This window comes from Bactrocera dorsalis, chromosome 1, assembly GCF_023373825.1.
Source record: "Bactrocera dorsalis isolate Fly_Bdor chromosome 1, ASM2337382v1, whole genome shotgun sequence".
In the NCBI taxonomy this organism is placed as follows: Eukaryota; Metazoa; Arthropoda; class Insecta; order Diptera; family Tephritidae; genus Bactrocera; species Bactrocera dorsalis.
Genome location: NC_064303.1, coordinates 95,454,261 through 95,478,339, shown reverse-complemented (window position 1 = coordinate 95,478,339; position 24,079 = coordinate 95,454,261). Strand labels below are relative to the sequence as shown.

General features: G+C 36.8%; 2 protein-coding genes across 2 annotated transcripts in view; both read right to left on the bottom strand.

Moving 5' to 3' along the window:
- The window catches only part of LOC105228720 (PI-PLC X domain-containing protein 1), a gene marked incomplete in the record, with an annotated part of 25,137 nt that extends 1,937 nt beyond the window's left edge, over positions 1-23,200 (bottom strand). The window contains 2 exon segments of the mRNA XM_049456901.1: positions 18,080-19,385; positions 22,883-23,200. Of these exon segments, the coding sequence (XP_049312858.1) occupies positions 18,080-19,025 (946 nt within the window).
- On the bottom strand, positions 9,990-11,739 carry LOC105228787 (zinc finger and BTB domain-containing protein 24). The gene is made up of 2 exons (XM_029551308.2): positions 11,070-11,739; positions 9,990-11,009 (listed from the first exon to the last, which is right to left on the bottom strand). The coding sequence occupies exons 1-2, from the start codon at positions 11,658-11,660 to the stop codon at positions 10,014-10,016; spliced, it is 1,587 nt and encodes a 528-aa protein (XP_029407168.2). The 5' UTR covers positions 11,661-11,739; the 3' UTR covers positions 9,990-10,013.
- Positions 23,201-24,079: the final 879 nt, after the last annotated feature.

The following is a 24,079-nucleotide window of genomic DNA, read 5'->3' as shown; positions in this document are numbered from 1 at the left end:
TGGTCATACATACATATGTATATGCGTGGGAAAGTATTGGTTTATTATCGCAAATCTGTAAAGCGAATAAACTGATAAGTATTTAAGCGAAAGGTTAATGAGTCATAGACCCGAAGCTTGTTTATTGCTGACGCAGCTAGAAAAATGATAAAAAATTTATATTAATAACTAAACAAAAATTAATGAAACATGAAATTTTAAGTGAAAGGTCAATGAGTCATCAAAATGAAGAAGTTTTATTAATGACGAATTATAAAAAAATTAAGTAAATATAAAAAATAATAATAATAAATAAAATCTTAAAAACAAATATTAATAAATAAAATATTAAAAAAAAGTAATAATTGGGATGTACATAAGAACATTCTATACATCCTTATGTATTTACATATGTACATATATACACTTAGAAGGAAACTCGAATTTAAAGTACTTCGAAAAAATTGTTCAAACTTACTTTTGCAAAAATGAAGAGTCTATTACTTCTATGCAACAGCTGTTTCAACCCTTCCGAAAAAAAAAAAAAAAAAAATATGTATGTTACATATATATTTTATTTTTATATCTAAAAACCCCTCCAAAACTGGTTACTCTCGAAGGTTCAAACCCTCAAAAAGTAAAATTTTCTCACACGCTTTTCGAAGCAGTGTGATCTGACAGTCAGTTCGGGTTTATTTGTCTGAATCACGAGTTTGAATATTTGTTTGCTTTGCTTTATAATACGACGTTCACCGCTTCTACTTTACATTCAAAAATAAGCTGTATTTATTAAGGGCCTGGCAACGCGTATTTTTCAATATAGTTGAATTCAGAACATTTATGTACATATGTATGTACATTTGTATGTCTATAGACTTACACACTGTATCTAGTATTTGACTATACATCAATATATGTATGTATGTATATTACGCGTATGTCAAATAAATATCGCCACTGTTCCACTTTAGTATTAGTAAAAGAAAATACTTAGAATCTTCTTATAGGGCTTGTCCCTAACTATTTTCCAATCTGCTTTGCGCTTCTAATTTGCTATGAATGTGCATACGTACATAATACATATGTACCTATGTAGCTAAGAATCTTTCATGTTCTCCTTTATTTTATTTCGTTTCCATATTTTCCTGCGCTGACCAGTTCGTGAAACTATAAACAGGAACTGCAACGAATGCATGTTTTGAAATATTTGCTTAAAGAGATATGTAACATATGTACATACGGATTTATGCACTTTTAGGTTTGCATTATCTGTTATCTGTACTACATACATAGTTCATACATTTACACAGAATTGTAATTTTCGACAAAAGGCCCGCACGGAATGCATTTTTTTTATGAATACTTCGAAGGTGACCTTGATAAATGTTCATACAAAACTTATGTCTACATACTTGTATATACAAATATGTATTTACATATATGTATTTAGATTTGTGTATATTGTACAAAAATTCAGATTCCTTGAATTAAGAAAATAAATATTGCATAATATGGGAATTATGGCATTTTAGGCAGTTCTACCTATACCAGAGGTCAGATCTACATACATACATATACAAATGTACATACGTACATACATATCTTAACTGACGATCGTTGGAACATCAAAAGAATCTGTGAAAACCATTTGGTAAGAGATTATTTGGGTCTAAGGAAAGTAAAAGCTCGATTGGGTTCAAAATCGCTAATTTTTTCGAAGAAGAACGCGTCACGGTTTAACTCCTCTGAAACAATGCTTTCCGACTACCAGGATGTCATAAATGGTATTATTACGAGCGATGAGCTTTCGATCTAGGCTTACAACCCGGAAACAAATGATCAATCGGCCGATTATCGTGGTAGAGGTGAGCCGAAAACCGAAAGATACACGTCAAAGCCCGTCAAAAATCAAGGTTATGTTTGACAGTTTTCTTCCGATTAACCTCTTTGTTTAAAAAAAAAACCCCCAAATTTCCTTCCGACCGGCCAAACTCTATACAAGGAATACGTTCATTCTTTGAAGTGTTTTGCTATCGTCCGGTATGCAAAGCTAATTCGTGAAAAAGCGGCGGGATTGTTGGCCGACAAACCTTGATTTTTCACCGCTGAACTTATGCACTAGATTCTAGTGAGTTTTTTTTCGCCAAATTTTCACCAATATGTATGTGCCACAAACACGGATCGTCTGATTTGACCTTCGTGTAACTTCTGGAAAAAAAAACCCCCCCCTAGGATTCGCAAGCTCAACGACCGGATTCGAGGAACAGTTTGACGCAATTGAAGACAATTATATTAATGAATCGCTACGCTCATTGGAAGACTATTCCTGAAATTAGACTATTAAATTGTGTACAAGTGTTGGGAAGGGAGGAGCTTTTGAAGCAATAGACTAAGAAATTTTAAATCCGACAAAGCTTACTATCATTTGCCTCTTAGTATCTGGTATAGTGAAAGTTCTCATAACCCTCGTAGTCAATCTTGTCCGTCTAAAGAAGCTGCCATATATGGTGGCGTGGAAAAGAAGTGTTCAAAATGTTTTGTCTTAAGAGTTGTAAGCTGCCATTCCAACTATGTATTTTTTTTTACAATTCTAATGTAGATTCGAGCCCGATGTCAGGCATAGTGATAGACATATACCATAGGCGATACAGTCGGTACAAATTTGTATTATGAGATACATAGTCTGTTTTAGGTAAACGAAGATATTTGAATGAAATTAAGGTTACCTAAATAGTGTCCGTGTTCACAGGTCGTTGGAACGAAATGTTACCTCATGTCCGCTTATTAGGAAATAGCTTTTTGTATGAAAATTATAATGTGTTCATTAAATTTTGTCCAGTTATGAGAGATGTTCCCTGATGACAACTGTTACATAATGGGGTACTTCACTGCATATAGTTTTTACAACATGTACATAAGTACATATTGATGTAATCATATATATACTTATTACATATTTATGTATATGTATATGCCCGCAATAACTCAAAATCTGTATTTTAACACAACGTCAAGAATTTAGTGGAGCGAGCGCAATTGAGTTCAGACCACAAACACACAGCTACACATACATATATGTATGTAACACATTTACGATTAAGGCAAATCGGACACAGCCAAAAGCGGTCGGTTAGTTTATATTATAACAACGTTTGGAATATTATAAAAGTCAAACAAAACACAGCACACAAAACAAACACCGAAAACACTAAATTTGTATGGCGGAAAAGAAATGTACCGTATCTGTTTTAATTACAGCAATGTTATTTTTTGAAAATATTTTGTATACATACATACATATTCGTATACGAATATTACATCAAAATTTCGAGATAAATACATACAATGTACTTTGTATGTATGTACATAGGTATATACATAGTATGTTATACCTAAAGTTGGAATAATTTAAGAAAAAATTAAAATTAAAAAAAAAATAAAATTAAAATTTTGAAAAAAATAAAAATTTTTGAAGAAAAAAAATAAAAATTTTGCACAAAACAAAAAACTTTTCAAAAAAAAAAGAGAAGAAAAAAATTAAACTTTATGGAAAAAAAATAAAATAAAAATTTTTTGGAATACAGTCTTTTTGAAAAAATAACTTACTGACAGTTTTTTTGAGTACAAAAACAAATATTGACTTGCTGATAATTATTGTTGCTAATTCAAAGATTTCACACGTTTGAATCTTCATAATAATGTCCTTTTAAACCAGAAATATAAATTATTTTCAAAACATAAATAGTTAAAAGTCAAGGATTGTTAAGGCTCAAACTAAATTCAATAGTTTTTATGGAGTTTGTTTTTGTAACGGCAGAAAACAAAAGTTGACAAATCTTTGCCGGATATAAACACAGATCCGTTTTGATCACGTAATCCCCCTTCCCTGCTTTCTATATATGTTGTCATATGGCTTTGTACATTTTTCATGTAATGCTTCATATATCATTATGTACGGAATCTAAAGGCCACACGAACAGTCGGGTATACGTAACCGGAACGAGCTTCTCGGATTTTTTAATCCGGTCAAGGACTGTCGACTCGGTATAATAACACACATATTTGATCTAAAATCAAAGTCAAAGTCGAACTAAACGATTTTTCAAAAATAAAAAACAACAAGTTTTTGTTTAGATTTAATTTTAAGTTTTATATTTTATAAATATTTTATATCAATGGAGTTTTATAAATTTAAACTGCAGCTTCAGATGCTTTAAAAATACAGTCTCCAACTCAAAACTTTTTTTTTTGTTTTAAAATCTAATTACAATACAATAATAGTGAATATCAGAAAAAATGAATACACAATGTTTAAAATCATAAATAAACCAAAGTGGTTTATTTAGTGCATGTACACAGAATGCAATAAACAGTGCGAGATGGTGTCACGTTATTCCAATTTGTGAGTTACTACTAAAAACAAAACTTGTTTTTAGAAAATTACCTAGATCTTTGGCAGAAAGCCATGTTCAGTACATATCTATACTAATTAGTTACTTTATGTTACGAAGTAATGTTATAAAAGCTAACAATAATATTACGAAATATTGTGTTTCCACAAATTTTCACATATATAATCTATATTCGCCAATGCAACTTTTTTCTCTAATTTTAAATATTTCTTTTTTTGTATTTGTATTTGCTTTGATTTGTTGAACCGACCGCCGCCTCAACTTTTGCCATACGCTGCACAATTATACGTTCAGTATGTAAAAATGGGGAGCAGTTTCACTGCAAGTGTGTTGGCCGTCAACCACACAGCCTGTCAATAATACTTTACTGACTATTACTTCGTGTGTATTTACTTCGGGCGTTTTGCCCGCGCGCCCGACGACGAGCTGCGCTCCCCCTCACTACTCCTTATTGATTTAGCTTCACTCGTGGTACAAAATCCCACCAAACTAACTCGTGCATATCCTAATTTCAACTGCTAGCTAGACCGAAGGTCCTCCCTGCTCCTCCTTCTGCTCCTGCTCCTTACTTTAACCTCCTTCTTGCTTTTCCACGCAATAAACTCCCACTCTAAACGCATCAAAATTTTTTATTGTGATTGGTTTTTATTACGTACGCCAACGTAGCGCCAATTAAGCCCGCTTTTTCTTCTTCTTAGGTTTCTGCTTTGTCTCCTTTTCTTTCGATTTTTATATATTTGTTTTTAACTTTTTTGCTCCTCACTAAGCGCGGTTTGTACTTTTCTGCTTCTGTTTCTCTGCTGCTGCGGCTTGCTGCAACACTTCTAGCTACTTCTACCCTTCCTCACTTTGGGACCAACACTCAATTCCTTGGCTGGCAGCACGGCTATTCTTTCGGTTGTGTATTGGTGTATTCCATAAATTTAGTAACTAATTTGCGTGAATGTCCGTTAGGAATTCAAAGTGATTAGTGTGCTCGCTGGCCTCCTTCTGCTTTGCTTTTGGGGGGGGCGGTTTGCTTGGCCACTCGCGGGGCCCGAAAAGATGTGCTTGTCGTGGTCGAAGTTGTAGTGCTCGTAATTCATCATCAAATCGAAATAAAGCCTCAGGACATTTTGTTTTGAACTTTGGTTTTTGCAGTTGATGAAATTATAAATGAGATCTTGCGGGGTTTGCTTTTTTTGTAGCTTTTATTTTTAATTTTCCTTACTTTCTTTCCTTTCTTTTCAGTTGGTTTGGTCATCTTTGCTTAAGGATAAATACTTGAAAATTTATTTTATGCTTAAAAAACAAGCTTTTGAGATTTTTTTTTTTTGTTTTTTTGTGCTTTTCTTTCTTCTAAAAACAAGTTGCTTGAATATTTTCAGCACAGAGAGCACCTTTGAACGGTATGTTCTTCACTTCACGGAAAAATTGTGTTATAATTCAATTAAACTAACTACCCTGCGATTTTTGGCTTTTTTTTTTTGCTTTTGCGCACTTAGAAGATTTTTCCCTATTTATATACCCAGCAACCCAGACCCCGGCGGACCCAGCGAGAGCCGGTGCAAAAAGCGAGCCGAAAAAAAAAACAAAAAAAGAAAACGGGGAATGCGGCCGTTTTTTCCCTCCCCCCCCCCCTTTCCCCCTTCTCTTCCACCCCCTCCGTTTTTCTGATTTGACATCTGGCTTTTTTATTAAGTTTTGTTTTCGTTGCCATTGCCACTGTCGACAACGGTGTTTTTTCGTATTGTTTGTTTTTGCTTTTGCATTGGCGCTCCGCTCTCTGCGTAGCTCTCGGTCCGCGCCAAAAATGGGAGACCGGTTTGGGGGGGCTTTATTCAGGCGTCTTGCCGTTCTATTATAATATGTAGTTCCTTTTGTTTTTTGAGATTTTTTTTTTGTTTTGGAATACGCGGTCCAGTTTATTTTTGTTTTAATATAACATTTTTTGGCCGTTTAACCTTACATTGCTAGCCACTTGCTCTTCAAGCAAACATCCACATCACATGTACATACATATATGCAGTATATGTAGAAGTATATTTTCAACGTGGCCGTCAAACAGCTGAAAGCGCACGATAGGTAAAAATCATAATAAGTAAATAAATGTATGTGTAGTTATATGTACAAAATCCAAACAAAAACACATACAAAACCTTTACCGAACATAAAACTTATTCCATACTCACCACCAACTCAATGTCCAGCTTTTGTCGCTCAGCTATAAAATTTTTTGCTTTCCATGCACATGCAGGGTGCGCGCGTCCCTGAGTTTCTAGAAAGTTGGAGCACTAGCCGGAGTTGTAGGCTATGGCTAAGTAGACACATAAAGTTAGATAAACCACTGTTTCCCGCTTCAAATTACATATGTATCTGTTGGCACTCTCGCGACGAAATCAGCGAAACCTGCTGGAGCTAATAAGTTTGGAGTTGTGTGTATTTGTATGAAAAACACTTCTGTTCACCATTTTCAACAACGAAATAGCTGACGCAATTTGAAAAAAATTCTTTGAATGTTAAGGGACACTATTTTTTGAAGTGAAAACACTACAAAATCTCTCTAACGCCATCGCAGATCGCTTACAATCGCGAAAAAATATCTATTTTTTTTTTATAAAAATTTCTGTTTTCTTAAAATATGCCCTTAAAAATTTTAAACAATTTATATAAGAACATTTTTTTATTTTTAATTTTCCTAAAGTTCAACTATTTTTACGGGCTGTATAGACTAGGTGTGAAGATTTAAAATCGTAATCAAAATCATTTAATTACATCTACATACCACGAGTTTTGTATTTTTAAAGAAAAATGTACCGGTAAGTAAGATTTTGAAAATAAATACTACTTGATTTGAAACGTAGTTTAAATATGTATATACCAAAGTTATGTATGGATGTTGTGTATTTTTTGTTGTCAAAGTTTCCGGTAAATACGGATTTCCTAATTCGTAAAAATTATTCATTTCCTTTTCTCATTGGTAGAAAGCAACAACAAAGGCAGATTTGCATACAATGTACATAAATTAATACATACACATCTATCCTAAGCTGGAAGTTCTAATCAACGCACAAATATTCTAAGAAAACCGAACATGAGTCCTTGTTAAAATTGCCATTACTCACATATATTGCATACAGGCATTTTATAAACAATTGTGTAAACAGATACATTTCTGATGAAAATATAATTAAACAGCGCAGGCGAAAAAAAAATTTTAATTTTATTAACTCTTTTTATTCTCAACGTTACTAAAAAAATCAGGAGCCACTTAGCGTAAATGCGACACTCATACTAAATAAAAATATGCATAACTAAATACTATAAAAACAATAAGTTAACAAAAACAATAAACTAGAATTTTCTATACATAATCCCACGCGCCAATAGAGGTTATCGATGTTTTGTTCAACAGGCCAACGTGATTGTATGCACACACACAGAAAGCTATCTAATGCCAAGAGCAGCCACGCAGTAAAAAGCCCTGACCGATTTTTGTTTTTGCGTATCTTTGTTTTTATTATCATATTCGCCGGTTTGTTTACTTCGAAATGAGTAAATTATATTTTTGTTGTACCAATAAGTAACAGTCTTGTTAACAAATAATCTAGCAAGTTGTAGAAGTTTACCTTGTGGCGCTGCTGCTGCTCCGCACCTCTGCAAATCAACACATTGTTCTGGAATTTTCTTATCAAAACACTTGTATACACTTTCTTTTTTGGAACACTTAATGATTCACAACACAAAATGCTAAGTATTTCATACAGCGTATCACAATAAACGCACAAAAAAATGAATTGATGCGCACAACGCAATTGACTAATTGGCAGCCGGCTTTTTGCACACTTTTCTTTTATCAATAACACACTTAACTACATGGCCCGCACATTGCACTTGATTTATTTACACACAGAGTTGGTAGTTGTATTGGTTTATAACTAATAAGAACCAGAAACATGACTTTAATACACTAAATTTATTAAAGTACGGCACTTTCACGAAATTCTTTTACACGAAACTTTAAAATGGCGAAATAACTGACCGGAGCTGGATAAACGGTAAAAATATGGCAGGTCAGTGACGTCAGCGAAAGAAAAGTACAGGATGTACCAAAGTTTTAGGTATTTATTTTATAAAAATTCTTATTGGAATGTTTAGGTCTTGTAAAAGCACCGGAAGTTGGGATGACAATTCATTGTACAACTCAAATATCAATATCTTAAGTAATCCCAACATAACATAACATCATTGTTATAATTAAGTAGAGAAGACAATTATGTATAAACTCTTATTTTAATTATAAGTCGCTACAAAATCATTGCAATCACCCTGTGTCAATTCATAAACTCCCATCTGTCATTCCAGTTGCTGCAAAACTGTCAAGCTACGCGCGCGGAAATGGTTATTGTGCAAAAAATTCGTAGTCCGGTGAAAATCTAATTACTTCCGATTAATCCAAATTTAAATTAACAAAATAACAATTCCGCCTAAGAATTAGACTCAGGCGCATAAGTGTAATAAATTATCTTTGGCATAAGGCAAAAGTTTGTGATAATTATGATATATTTTGCAAATGTCTATGCAGAGTCCTTTTGCCTGTGCCGCTAGCCAGTGCAAATGGAAGTTAAAATCTGTGATCAAAGTCTCATACGTAATAATCATGAGAGAAGCCATGTCAAAATAACCAAAGTTCGATATCTACACCATCTTTTGCAAAATATCATCAAGAGGTTTTATTACAAAGTCCTCTCGTTAGTGCTAGTCCTCCAAATGTATTTAAGTGAAAAAAATCTATAATTATTACAAAAATGTAATCTATCAATATATAAAATGAGCAAAATTCCAGTAATATTATGTGTGCATATGTGCTTATATTAGCTATGTCCCATAGCCTGCGCCAGAAAGTGTGTGGCCAAAGGGAAAAGTATTTATAATTATTAGAAAAGTGGTGTAAATCCCAATCTCTGAAATCCTATAGTTATTTTCTGAAAATGTGCAGAAAAGCTTATATTAGTAAAGCCTATTATCAATGCCAATGCTCCAAGGGAATGAAATGTGTGATCTATACGAGTGGAAAAATGGTTATCATTATTAGAAAAATGTAGTCTATAAATATACAAATGAGCAAAGTTCCCTTTATTTTCCATATTATGAGTGCAGTGTGTACTTATATTAGCGATATCCTATAGCCCTGCGCCAGAAAGTGGTGTGGCCATATGAAGAGTTTTTTATAATTATTGGAAAAGTGTATTTCATCCATGTCGAAAGTCTGCAAAAGTGCAGAAAAGTTTTATTTAGCTATGCCTATTGTCAATGCCAATGCTCCAAGTGTAAATGAAAGTATGTGGAACTGTGTAAATATTGTTTATAATTATTAGAAATTATCCCTTTAAAGTGAGCAAAATCCCATTGCTGTTCCGTGTTATCTACAAATGTTGATAGAATGGTTCTATTTGCTGTATTCTATTTCTTACACCAAGCTTCGAATTGCAAATGATAGTGAATAGTGTGATCAAAAAAAATTATAATGAACATATTCAAAGAAAAATTCCAACCTACATTTGCACCGGACCAGTTACCAGGTAAGTGTCATTGCCATCATTATAATCAAACACAAAATTGCATTTAACACGTAAAATTTATTCAACTATTAACATTATTGCTTAATATATTTGTAACTGTCGCAACAACTGCATTTGGTTTAGGCGCAATGGATACTTGTCGTTTGTTTTGTGTTAAAATAGTACCCTTCTTTTTCATGCGAGCTTTTTTTGTCAAATCTTTCGTTTTTACTTTTTCTTTCTTCACATTCAATAGTTCGGATTTATCGATGCTAGTCAACGGTGGCAAATCGAATTCGTCACAGACATTATTTTCAAAAGCATTCTCAACTATCTCCGGCAATTCCAATTGCACTTCCTTCTCAGTATGCACACGTTGTACATGTTCCTTCACTTTATCCGAACGATGACTGCTAAATGAACATAATTGACATTTGTACTTGTGTATTTCATCTGTGGAATGTTTGAGTGCATGCCGTTTCAGATTCTTACTTTGACTAAATTTACAACCACAAACCTCACATACAAATGGACGCTCTTGTTTATGCGTTTCCATATGTATACGCAGATTTTCTTTGCGATTTGCATGGTGATTACAGTCAGGATATGGGCATTTAAAGTATTCGCCAGTGTGTTGTAATTTATGTGATTTTAGTGCTTTCATATGTGTTGTACTATAACCGCAAACATCACAAAGCATTTGCTTCTCTTTATTGTGTATTAACATATGGCTGTTCAAGCCTTGCTTCCACTTGAAACCTTTGCCGCAATGTTGACATTGATGCGGTGTTTCGGTTGTGTGCTTGGGTAAATGTATGGTTAGCGCTGCGCGATTGACAAATCGAGCACCGCACTCTAGGCAAAAGAACGGTTTCTTCAAATTGCTCAGATGGTGCTGAATATGCGCTTCATACTCGCGCCATGCCAGAAAGCCAACTTCGCACAGCGAGCAGGTGAGATGAGAGGGTTCGCAGCTGCTCATATGTGTGATCATTTCCTGCACGCGATAGCATTTGAAATCACAACCGATACAATAGTTGATTTTACTGCTGGAACTTGTGGCCCGCGGATTTTTTAGCTTCAAAATCAAATATAAATATATATAGTTATTCGGTCACAAATGACATGGTCTACTTACATTAAAAAAGTTGCGTTGATCTTTAAATATATCCCTATTGCCTAAATTAACATCACGCTTCTTCTCCGTCTCGGTTTCCATAGTCTCTTTCTTTACCAGAATCTCAGCTTCATTCTGGACATCACATTCTTGACTTATCACCGCCATATTATTACCACTCACTGTAGGCACCAATTCATCTGGCAATTCAAATAAATTCATTAACTCTGTCACTGCTAAAATCTTTGCCAATTGCTTGAAATGCGGTTCATGTTCCTTAGATATGGAAACTATATCTTCGTAGAAGAAGTCCATCATGGTGTGCAAACACTGTGTACAACTAAAATTATTGATGGTCACCTTTAATGGATTGTGTATGGAAAATTGCAATGATTTTTGGATGAATTGTGGTCCGCCAATGAAGCGACTTTGTGCGCCAACAACACAAAAGTGTCCGAACTCGGCATTTGCATCATCGCCAGCCACATCCAATTCCAATTCGATTATTAAATCACAGTATTGTCCCGAACGACGTTGATTGTTGAGGTAGTTGGAAACTTTGGAATGCAGCGGTTTATGTAGAGTTGGCACTAATTCAAGAGCTGCATTCATTATCCATCAATTTGTTTATTTCTAAAAATCCGAGCTGTTGCAATTCATTTGTTTACCTTACTTTGAAATAGAAAGCAAACAGCTGATTGTGCCACATGGTTGCATTAGATAAATAAAAAAGATTGGAAAATGTTAGGGTTGTAACAAAATTAATAATTTTAATTTTGGAAAAGAGGAGTTAATTATAATATTGTCTGAATTCGAGAAACCATTACTGAATGAGATCGAAAAAATGTGAAAGAAATATAAGCTTGATCTGAAATCTTTAACAAACAAAAATTACTTAGATCCTAAAGTCTGGGGAAGTAAGTTATCTACGATATAACTTCAATTTGTTCAAACTTTCCCAAAAATCATCTCGGCGGTAAAGTCGAATATATATGATAAGATAATGCCTTGTATTTGGTTTGAACAGAAGAGCGTGCCCTTCTGATACAATTAATGGAGAACGTGTCCGATAAAAATTGAGCAAATTACATCGAGCTATTGTCGAAAAACATCCGGACTTCGCAAATAAAAACCAGGCAATAATTTTCCATGTTGACAACATTCGACGTCATGTTGTAAGACTGGTTAAAAACTATTTGGAGCGGCTCGGAAGTTTTGTCTCACCTCACTAGTCTAGAAGAGACCCTACGCCCTTATTGGAATACGGTTCACATCAGGACAAGATATTAAAAAAGAGCTGAATTCATTCTTTGGCACCAAGCAGGCGCACTTCTAATGGGTTGGAGTCCGAAAATTGCCAGAAAGATGGGAAAATGGTACAGCTTCAAGCTCAACTTTGAATAATGCTATTATAATATTGTTATACATGTTTTTATTAAATAAACCCAATATTATTGGTCTCGTATTTGTATTTAAAGTACATTCCTGTTCTTTGTTATTAAACTGGATACTTTCAGCGTAAGCTGAACTGCTGTTGTTGATGTTGTCGGAGAGTCATATTCCTTTTTTGTTTTGGGAGCTTAAGGTCAGGTAGCTTATCCATGCGTCCCACTAACTTCTCCCTGGGATGAACGATACAAACTTTCTTTAAAGAAACTATAACTCTCTTAATTGTACAGAAATCCACTCTGATCTTGAAACAAAAAATTCAAGTGATTTGCTAAATAATTCTGTGTGGAGCATATGTCGGTTTGAGTTTAAATTTGAACACAGATTAAATTATGCAAATTAAGGCACTACTCTCTTAATAAAAAACACACACTGCGGTAAAATTGAGATAAAAAATCTCCATTAAATGGTAATAAAGCATAGTAAATCTTATTTATAAGCAACGGAAGTAGGAGAGCGCACGTAACTAAAATATTTTACACTTGTGGGTGCGGCGGTAAGTCAAAGGTTCCCTGCAATGGTGAGCTTCAGTTGGCGCTTGCGACCGCACGTAGAAGGTGGTACTTTGGAAACGATAGTTACGCGGGCTGCTGGCTGCGGGTTGGACTTTTGTCGTGGAATAAATTTATTGTTTGATTACTGAAAGCTGCAGCAGCGTGAAAGAGCACAGCTCGTGTAGTGTAAATAGACGTGGTCAAACATTTGCTTATGAAGAGAACACTAGTGCAGGTGTTATTATTGTTTCAAATAACGAGGTAAAATAAATGCAAGCAACATTATGCATTTAAATACAATTACAATTTGATTACATCAACATTGTAAACAAATCGAATGAGCGTAAAAAAGTGAGCTCAAACGCCTGTGAAAGCGTGTAGTTTTTAGCGCCGACTTTAATGAAATTTAAATCAAAAGCGGAAATGGCGGAACAGTGACTAAAATACTGTGCTTTCAGATGTGAAATTGTTCTAATGATAAAAACATTAAGCAATAGTTGGATTGTAGGTGTATATCTTGCCCCTGCGGGTAGGGGGACCCCCTCACGGTTCGGGGGGAAACCGAATATACCCGCGTTAAGGTATGCCTGTCGTATGAGGCGACTAAGATCCTGGCCACCAGTCCAGAGTTGTGTGAAAACTCAACTGGTTGCAGCTTCGGCTACAAGGTCACACCAAAGACTTTAACCTGGTACCACGGGGAGCAGTTAACCCTTGGAGGTAACTCCAATCTGCTCATTGGGTTTGACCCTTTGTGGAGATTCGTGGTGGCTGTGGTTAAAACCCAAATCGCGGGAAGAACTGACTTTGTCAGTTCGAATGTGGAGTTGCATTGCAACCTGGTGCCGTGCACATAGTACGGTAGAGGTTTTAGATGGGCCTCGAACCCTACCAAGGTGGTTGGTGTGTCCATGCCACACTGCCAATTGGTACTGAAAATGTTTACCCAGTTTTCAGGGCGCTAATCAACGCATTGTATTGATCCGTTGTGCTTCTGAGCACCGTGGAGTTAAGCTGTCGACAGTAGGATCCCACGTTAAACACAACTAAACGTTGTAGGTGTATATCTGTATGTATGTGGTGGACATACAAAAATAACGCCAAATAAAACATTTTGTACCTAGAAATCTATTTTTTTTTTGCTTCACAGCAAAGTCTCTTTAACAACTTACTTAAGTTAGGTTAATCGCGAATTTTGACAGACTCAGCGGCCTTACTATCGATACCTCAACAAGTGTATCATATTGTGAGACCCCAGCTGATTGCAGCGTAGTCTTGCCAATGCGGGCCAACTGCACCAGAGGTACTCCATTGTTTTCCTGCGGTCCTGCTCTAAACTATTCCTGCAGTCTTCTCGATCCATCAGCCTCATCATGCGTGTGTCGCCACCAGACATAGACCAGTTTGTATTTCTTACATTCCTTACCATTTTTGGCAATCTTGTCCACTATTTCAGTGTCCTCAATGTTTTTGTGCCCTGGCACCTGGTACCTAATCTTTTAAAATATTTTGCAATGTAGCTTTAGAAAAGGGGACATGAGTTCAAAAGAAAAAGGTCTTTAAAGCTTAGAATTTATCTTTCGATTAGATGAGCACCTTTATTCTTTATAATCATCCCCCTGTAATTACCTTCTTCACTTAACACATTTTGGATACACTATTTCTCTGAAGCTTCATAGATAAATGTCTGTTTCTTTGGTTTTTAGGAAACTAGTTTTGAAACTTTTTTTTAAGATTTTGTGATAAATTCTATTTTATAACTACAATCTACTCAATTTGCATTAAATTTTATTTAGCACCATATATGGTAATTCATCATTAGTATATGCATGTAATTACTTATGGCTAATATTCTGTGAAACTAATTTAATTGCTATTGTTGAGAACAATTCTTCGATATCAAATCGCATGCATCGATTGTTGAAGTAATTGCGATAAAAAAAAGTAAGGAAGAGCTAAACACTAGCAGCACAAGTTTAGCCAACACTAAGTTCATAAATATATAAATTTATGGGTATTTAACTAACCAGATTATAACGCTCAGAAGCTTTCAGTTTCAATGCTTATAGTCCTATTAGTAGTAGGTCTAGCTTTATTTGGATCCCGCATGCTGTGGAAGTGATCACTTGATATAATATATAACATCTGCTTCACCCATTTACCCTTCTTTAAAAATATGACTGTATTCACCAAAAATTTCGATGTTATAATACCCTATTTGCATTCATGCGTTGGGTATAAAATCGAAAAAAAATTCCCGACTTGCCTTTTAGTTCTCGCCTAACCTTTTTAGTTTTACTCTTGAATGTCTATATATGTAAATATGTATTTCTACCGATGCAAGGCAGGTGTTGTTTACATATTGAGTCTGATGCTCCGGTATAGCAACATGCTCGCTTACAATTACATTTATGAAGCTCAGCGTAAATATAACTACTTATGCCAAGTTGATGCTTGCTTCAGCGACATCTAGCCAATTGGCGCTTCTAAACTGTATACGCGTGAAGGTCTTCCGCGATCAGGTCGTGTACTCAATTTGGCGCAGTGTCACAGTTATTTGCTTATATGGTGTATGATTGTAAAGTTATGATCTAGATATTTTTATGAATGAAAACCCGTAGAGAATCAGGGTAGGTAAATATTACGATTAAAGAAGAACAAAAGTAATATAGTGGTCTGATCTGAACATTTTGTTCGGAGATCGGAGCATTGCCTTGGATTAATAATCCGGGCCGATTTCGGCAGAGATATCCCGTCAAATAAACAATGTTTTCCAGCACAAGACTGGTGTTTTTAGATCGATCACTTCCTGTATGGCCAGATATATGCTTGTTGGTTCCGGTGATTACAGCAAATTATCAGCTTGTTGCGGATTTCTCCCCGCGATCGTTACCCCAAAACTAGAGAGACTAGTTCGAGTATATACAGTCAGATGGATGTGGATAAATATATGAAGGGTCTACTACGTTTCCTTCTGGGTCTTACAAACTTCGTAACAATCTTTAATATACCCTGGGCATAAAAATGAGCCGGACGCAGGCTCGTTGTTGGCCAATCTTTAGTGTTGAAAGAGCCACTAAATCTTAAGAGAGAGTTTGTGAAGTTGTGGAAGAAAACAAGCGCTGTTTTTTACTTAGATATTTTAAGCCCGTATTTTTAGCGATTCCTTATTTTCATTGGTTTGGGAGCATTGAAAAACCGTATACTACATATCCTCTTGAAACAGAAATGCTAGTAGAAGTATTCAGTCTTATAGTGAAAGATATTTCTATAAACTCACCCTTCCTGCATACATGACACTGTCAGGAACAAAAAAATGGAAGAGAAACCTCTCCAAACCGTTTGATACTTCACAAAGAGCGTTTATCTATCGTGTCTTCTACCTTCTCTTCACTAATTTTATTGGACGTCTCTACTTTTCCGAGATAACTTAAGATTACACTTGTGGCATCAGTGAAGTCCACTACGCACTGTATTAACAAATGAAACAGTACATTTTTTTACTTATCGAGGAAGAGGAAATGATTCTGCCAAATCTCCTAATAAATGACTTTCCTCATTAGTGAATTTTTCCTTTTGGGGAATTACTCCATTCCTATGTAATTATTTTAACGGTGTTTACTTATGTTACATATACTAGTTTACTATTTTTTCCAACTATTGTCTTAAGTTGTAAGCGTAAATGATATTGTAAACAAATCTAGAACGATTCAACACACACTCATAGTGAACGGTTGAAATTGCACGCGTAGTCCGTCGGCAGTTCCGCAAAGTCAGCCAGTTGAAAGCGATTTATACGAGAACAAAGTGCATGTGGCCGCGTTGTCACTTAAGTGAATTAACGAGTGTGTAAAATTAAAGCAAATTTCACACACAACGTCAAGTGTTGCAGTTGAAAAATTAAGTGAAAAGATAAACAGAACTGAAAAAACGTGAAAAGTGTTTTAAATTAATTTAATTCCGGCGCTCGCGTCAACAGTAAGTGAAAGTGATAAACACAAATAACAGTATAGATACATATATACATATTTGTATAACAATACACAGAGGCCTACAACAACCCTGCACAGCAGTTACGTTTGTAAAAATGTCAGCAATTAAAGTGTGTGAAGCGCTCGGGAACGCTTTACGTGTTATGCGCTGTGTGTCCTAATCACCGCCTCTGCGCTTGTGCCTTACAACTACGATGACATACAAGATTTGAGCGCCACGCGTCCCGACGCGCAACCAAAACAATTGCGGCTCTGGCTGACAATAAGTGCGCGCCATCGTTTGTTGGAGGTCTCTTGGACCAATGCGCCTGCGCACAAGGATGATCACATATTGATTACCATGCCAGGCGCCACATAGTTTTGGAACGCGTCGAGCTTACTACCGGCCACACCGCTAGCCGCATTTGAATAACGCAGAAGGTAGCGGCTTTGTGCCAAACGATGGCATTTACACCGAACGCCACAAGCACTTCCTCGCCGACGCGCTATCTACTCGAACGTGAAAATTAAACACAATTACAGTGCGCGTTCGAATGCGAGGCGACACTGTTTGAAGGTAGCGGCTTTGTGGATACTTACAAACGCGGGCGCCGCCCACAGCATCAACGCCGCCGCGTCATTATGGATTTCAAACATGTGCAGCGATGCTATATACGTCGCTGCATTACAACCAACGTCGCCGCCGCGCAATGGTTTACCACGGTGTAATATTTTGATTACGCGCTCTTCGCGCAACGTGACCGCCAAAACGGGCTGCTATGGCTTTTTGGGCGAGTTATTGTGAATGCCAGCGGCGATATATTGGCTACCAGCTGTTTGCGCGCCTATCCACGTTGGGATGCGCGAAATGCGCGCACAGTGTGGGTGGTATGCGTATGCGCGATCTCTTCATACCTGGCACACACGAACTCCGGTTCCGTCACAGGCCGCATTTCGATCCACTACTACGCGAAACGATCGTCACAAAGTATGCGCTGACACAGGATGATGATATACGCGGTCAGTTGTTGCACGGCGTGCGTTATTTGGATATACGCGTCGGTTATTATCGCAATACGCCCGAGCGTTTCTACATTAGAAAACTTAAAAAAATTAATGTAGAAACGTTCGGGCGTATTGCGATAATAACCAACGCGTATGTCCAAATAACGCACTCCATGCAACAACTGACCGCGTATATCATCATCCTGTGTGAGCGCATACTTTGTGACGATCGTTTCGCGTAGTAGTGGATCGAAATTGGGCCTGTACGAACCGGAGTCGTGTGTGCCAGGTATGAAGAGATCGCGCATACGCATACCGCCCACCTGTGCGCGCATTTCGCGCATCCAACGCGGATAGGCGCGCAAACAGCTGGTGGCCAATATATCGCCGCTGGCATTCACATAACTCGCCCAAAAGCCATAGCAGCCCGTTTTGGCGTTCACGTTGCGCGAGAGCGCGTAATCAAAATATACACCCGTGGTGAACCATTGCGCGGCGGCGCTTGGTTGTAATGCAGCGACTATATCATCGCTGCCATTGTTTGAAATCCAATAAAGACGCGGCGGCGTTGATGCTGTGGGCGGCGCCGCGTTGTAAGTATCCACAAAGCCGCTACCTTCAAAAGTGTCGCTCGCATTCGAGCGCGCAACGTAATTGTGTTTATTTTCACGTTCGAGTAGATAGCGCGTCGGCGAGGAAGTGCTGCGTTCGGTAATGCCATCGTTTGGCACAAAGCCGCTACCTTCTGCGTTATCAAATGCGGCTAGCGGCGTGCCGGTAGTAAACTCGACGCGTTCAAACTTATGTGGCGCCTGCATGGTAATCAGTATGTGATCATCCTTGTGCGCAGGCGCATTGGTCCAAGAGACCTCCAAAAAACGATGGCGCGCACTTATTGTCAGCCAGAGCCGCAATTGTTTTGGTTGCGCGTCGGGACGCGTGGCGCTCAAATCGTGTATGTCATCGTAGTTGTAAGGCAGCGCAGAGGCGGTGATTAGGCCACACAGCGTATAAACGTAAAGCGTCACGAGCGCTTCACACACTTTAATTGCTGACATTTTTAAAACGTAACTGCTGTACAGGGTGTAGCGCCTCTGTGTATGTTATACAAATATGTATATATGTATTGTACTGTTTATCACTTTCACTTACTGTTGACGCGAGCGCTTGAATTAAATTAATTTAAAACACTTTTCACGTTTTTTCAGTTTGTTTATCTTTTCACTTAATTTTTCAACTGCAACACTTGATGTCGTGTGTGAAATTTGCTTTATTTTACATGCTCGTTATTCACTTAAGTGACAACGCGGCCACATGCACTTTGTTCTCGTATAAATCGCTTTCAAATTGGCTGACTTGCGACTGGCGATGGACTACGCGTGCAATTTCAACCGTTCACTCTGAGTGTTTGAATCGTTCTAGATTTGTTTACAATATCATTTACGCTTGCAACTTAAGACAATAGTTGGAAAAATAGTATCTTAGTATTGTAACATAAATAAACACCGTTAAAATAATTACATAGGAATGGAGTAATTCCCCAAAAGGAAAAATTCACTAATGAGGAAAGTCATTTATTAGGAGATTTGGCAGAATCATTTCCTCTTCCTCGATAAGTAAAAAAATGTACTGTTTCATTTGTTAATACAGTGCGTAGTGGACTTCACTGAGGTCCAAAGTGTAACCTAAAGTTATTCTCGAAAAAGTAGAGACATTGAATAAAATTAGTGAAGAGAAGGTAGAAGACACGACAGATAAACGCTCTTTGTGAAGTATCAAACGGTTTGGAGAGGTTTCTCTTTCATTTTTATGTTCTGACAGTGTCATGTATGCAGTAAGGGTGGTTTATAGAAATATCTTTCATATAAGACTGAATAATCTACTATCACTTCTGTTTCAGAGATATGTAGTATACGGTTTTTCAATGCTCCCAAACAATGAAAATAATGGATCGCCCAAAATATGGGCTTAAAATATCCAGTAAAAACAGCGCTTGCTTTCTTCACAACTTCACAAATTCTCTCTTAAGATTTTTTCAACACTAAAGATGGGCCACAACGAGCCTGCACCCAAAATTTATACCCTGAACAGAGTATATTAAGTTTGTTACGAAGTTTGTAAGACCCAGAAGGAAACGTAGTAGACCCTTCATATATTTATCCACATCCATCTGACTGTATATACTCGAACTAGTCTCTCTAGTTTTGGGGTAACGATCGCGGGGAGAAATCCGCAACAAGCTGATAATTTGCTGTATCCACCGGACTACCAGGATATATCTGCCATACAGAAGTGATCGATCTAAACCCAGTCTTGTGTGGAAACATTTTTTATTTGACAGGATATCTCGCCGAAATTTGGCCCGGGTTATAATCCAAGGCAATGATCCGATCTCCGAAATACGAAATTGAGCTCCAGTTGCCGCGAGAAACGCGAGTGACCCTAGCGCAACTTCGTTCTGGATATTGTAGCAGGTTAAACTCCTACTTATCCAGAATCGACCCCGACATACCTAATGTATGTCCTGCATGCAACGAGTCTCCGCATGACACTGGCCACCTCTTTGCATGTCCCACAAACCCCACCCATCTAACACCCTCTTCCCTTTGGTCCGATCCCGTCGAAACAGCACGTTTCTTGGGCCTACCGTTAGATGATCTCGACGACAACACAAACAACCCTTACCATCCTAACGGGGATTAGCTAACCGTTAAAACAACAACAACATCCGATCTCCGAACAAAATGTTCAGATCAGATCACTATATTACTTTTTTCTTATTTTAGTAATATTTACCTACCCTGATTCTCTACGGGTTTTCATTCATAAAAATATCTAGATCATATCTTTACAATCATACATCATATAAGCAAATAACTGTGACACTGCGCCAAATTGAGTACACGACCTGATCGCGGAAGACCTTCACGCGTATACTGTTTAGAAGCGCCAATTGGCTAGATGTCGCTGAAACAAGCATCAACTTGGCATAAGTAGTTATATTTACGCTGAGCTTCATAAATGTAATTGTAAGCGAGCATGTTGAGATACCGGAGCATCAGACTCAATATGTAAACAACACCTGCCTTGCATCGGTAGAAATTCAAATTTACATATATAGACATTCAAGAGTAAATTTAAAAAGGTTAAGCGAGAACTAAATGGCAAGTCGGGAATTTTTTTTCGATTTTATACCCAACGCATGAATGCAAGTAGTGTATTATATCGAAATTATTGGTGATTGCAGTCATATTTTTAAAGAAGTGTAAATGGGTGAAGTTGATGTTATATATTATATCAAGTGATCACTTCCACGGCATAACGGAATCCAAATAAAGCTAGACCTACTACTAATAGCGCTATAAGCACTGAAACTGAAAGCTTCTGAGCGTTATAATCTGGTTAGTCAAAGACCCATAAATTTATAGATTTATGAACTTAATGTTGGATAAACTTGTGCTGCTAGTGTTTAGCTCTTCCTTACTTTTTTTATCGCAATTACTTCAACAATCGATGCATGCGATTTGATATCGAAAAATTGTTCTCAACAATAGCAATTAAATTAGTTTCCCAGAATATTAGCCATAAGTAATTACATACATATACTAATGATGAATTACCATATATGGTGCGAAATAAAATTGAATGCAAATTGAGTAGATTGTAGTTATAAAATAGAATTTATCATAAAATCTTGATAAAATGTTGGAAAACTAGTTTCCTAAAAACCAAAGAGCTTCAGAGAAATAGTGTATCCAAAATGTGTTAAGTGAAGAAGGTAATTACAGGGAGATGATTATAAAGAATAAAGGTGCTCATCTGATCGAAAGGTAAATTCTAAGCTTTAAAGACCTTTTTCTTTTGAACTCATAGTGGACAAGATTGCCAAGAACGGTAAGGAATGTAGGGAATACAAATGTCTGGTGGCGACACACGCTTGATGAGACTGACGGATCGAGAAGATTGCAGGAAATGTTTCGAGCAGGTCCAGAGGAAAACAATAGAGCATCTCTGGTGCAGTTGTCCCGCATTGGCAAGACTACGCTGCAATCATCTGGGGTCTCACAATATGTTACACTAGTGAGGCCGCAGAGTCTGTTAAAATTCGCGATTAACCTAACTTAAGTAAGATGTTAACGAAATTGAAAAAATAGATTTCTAGGTACAAAAAAGTTCTATTTGGCGTTTTTTTTTGTTATGTACAGCACATACATACAGATATACACCAACAACGTTTAGTTGTGTTTAACGTGAGATCCTACTGTCGACAACTTAACTCCACGGTGCTCAGAAGCACAACGGATCAATACAATGCGCTAATCAGCGCCCTGAAAACAGGGTAAACATTTTCAGTATCAATTGGCAGTGTGGCATGGACACACCAACCACATTGGTAGGGTTCGAGGCCCATCTAAAACCTCTACCGTACTATGTGCATGGCACCCGGTTGCAATGCAACTCCACATTCAAACTGCCAAAGTCAGTTCTTCCCGCGATTTGGGTTTTAACCACAGCCGCCACAAATCTCTACAGAGGGCCAAGCCCATTGAGCAGATTGGAGTTACCTCCAAGGGCTAACTGCTCCCCGTGGTACCAGGTTAAAGTCTTTGGTGTGACCTTGTAGCCGAAGCTACAACCAGTTGAGTTTCCACACAACTCTGGACTGGTGGCCAGGATCTTAGTCGCCTCATACGACAGGCATACCTTAACGCGGGTATATTCGGTTTGTCCCCGAACCCTGAGGGGGAAGATATACACCTACAATCCAACTATTGCTTAACATTTTTATCATTAGAACAATTTCACATCTGAAAGCACAGTATTTTAGTCACTGTTCCGCCATTTCCGCTTTTGATTTAAATTTCATTAAAGTCGGCGCTAAAAACTACACGCTTTCACAGGCGTTTGAGCTCACTTTTTTACGCTCATTCGATTTGTTTACAATGCTGATGTAATCAAATTGTAATTGTATTTAAATGAATAATGTTGCTTGCATTTTTACTCTCAATAAACAATAATAACACCTGCACTAGTGTTCTCTTCATAAGCAAATGTTTGACCACGTCTATTTACACTACTCGAGCTGTGCTCTTTCACGCTGCTGCAGCTTTCAGTAATCAAACAATAAATTTATTCCACGACAAAAGTCCAACCCGCAGCCAGCAGCCCGCGTAACTATCGTTTCCAAAGTACCACCTTCTACGTGCGGTCGCAAGCGCCAACTGAAGCTCACCATTGCAGGGAACCTTTGACTTGCCGTCGCACCCAAAAGTGTAAAATATTTTAGTTACGTGCGCTCTCCTGCTTCCGTTGCTTATAAATAAGATTTACTATGCTTTATTCCCATTTAATGGAGATTTTTTTATCTCAATTATATCGCGTTGTGTGCTTTTTTATTGAGAGAGTAGTGCCTTAATTTGCATAATTTAATCTGTGTTCAAATTTAAACTCAAACCGACATACTCGTATGCTCCACACAAAATTATTTAGCAAATCACTTGAATTTTTTGTTTCAAGATCAGAGTGGATTTCTGTACAATAAAGAGAGTTATAGTTTCTTTAAAGAAAGTTTGTATCGTTCATCCCATGGACGAGATAGTGGGACGCATGGATAAGCTACCTGATTGTCTACTTGACCTTAAGCTCCCAAAACAAAAAAGGAATACTCGTATGATCCTTCTACAACATCAAATTTTTTTCAAAAAAAAATATAAAAAAAAATCGGCCCACTCCGAGATTAGCAGAGATAGTTGTCAAATTAATTGACATTTTTTTTTGAGAAAAAAAAAAAACAAAAAAAAAAAATAATAATAATGACGAAATTTAAAAAAAAAATTATGATTTTACTTATAAAGCCGATTATTTTATATAATTGATCGTGTTAAATTTTTTTCGAGTATTTTTTCGAAAAGTTCATTCAAAAACAAAAATTAAAAAAAAAAATGGTCCCCAAAACTCAATTTCAACAAAAGTTATGGCTATTTGAATATAAAAAAGCCATATTTTTTAGCAAAAAACAGCAAAATTCATAACTTTTTTGCAGTTGGACAAAAAATTTTGAAAAAATTCTCAAAAATGTTTTTCAAAGGGTAGAAAAGGATGGATAAGTTTC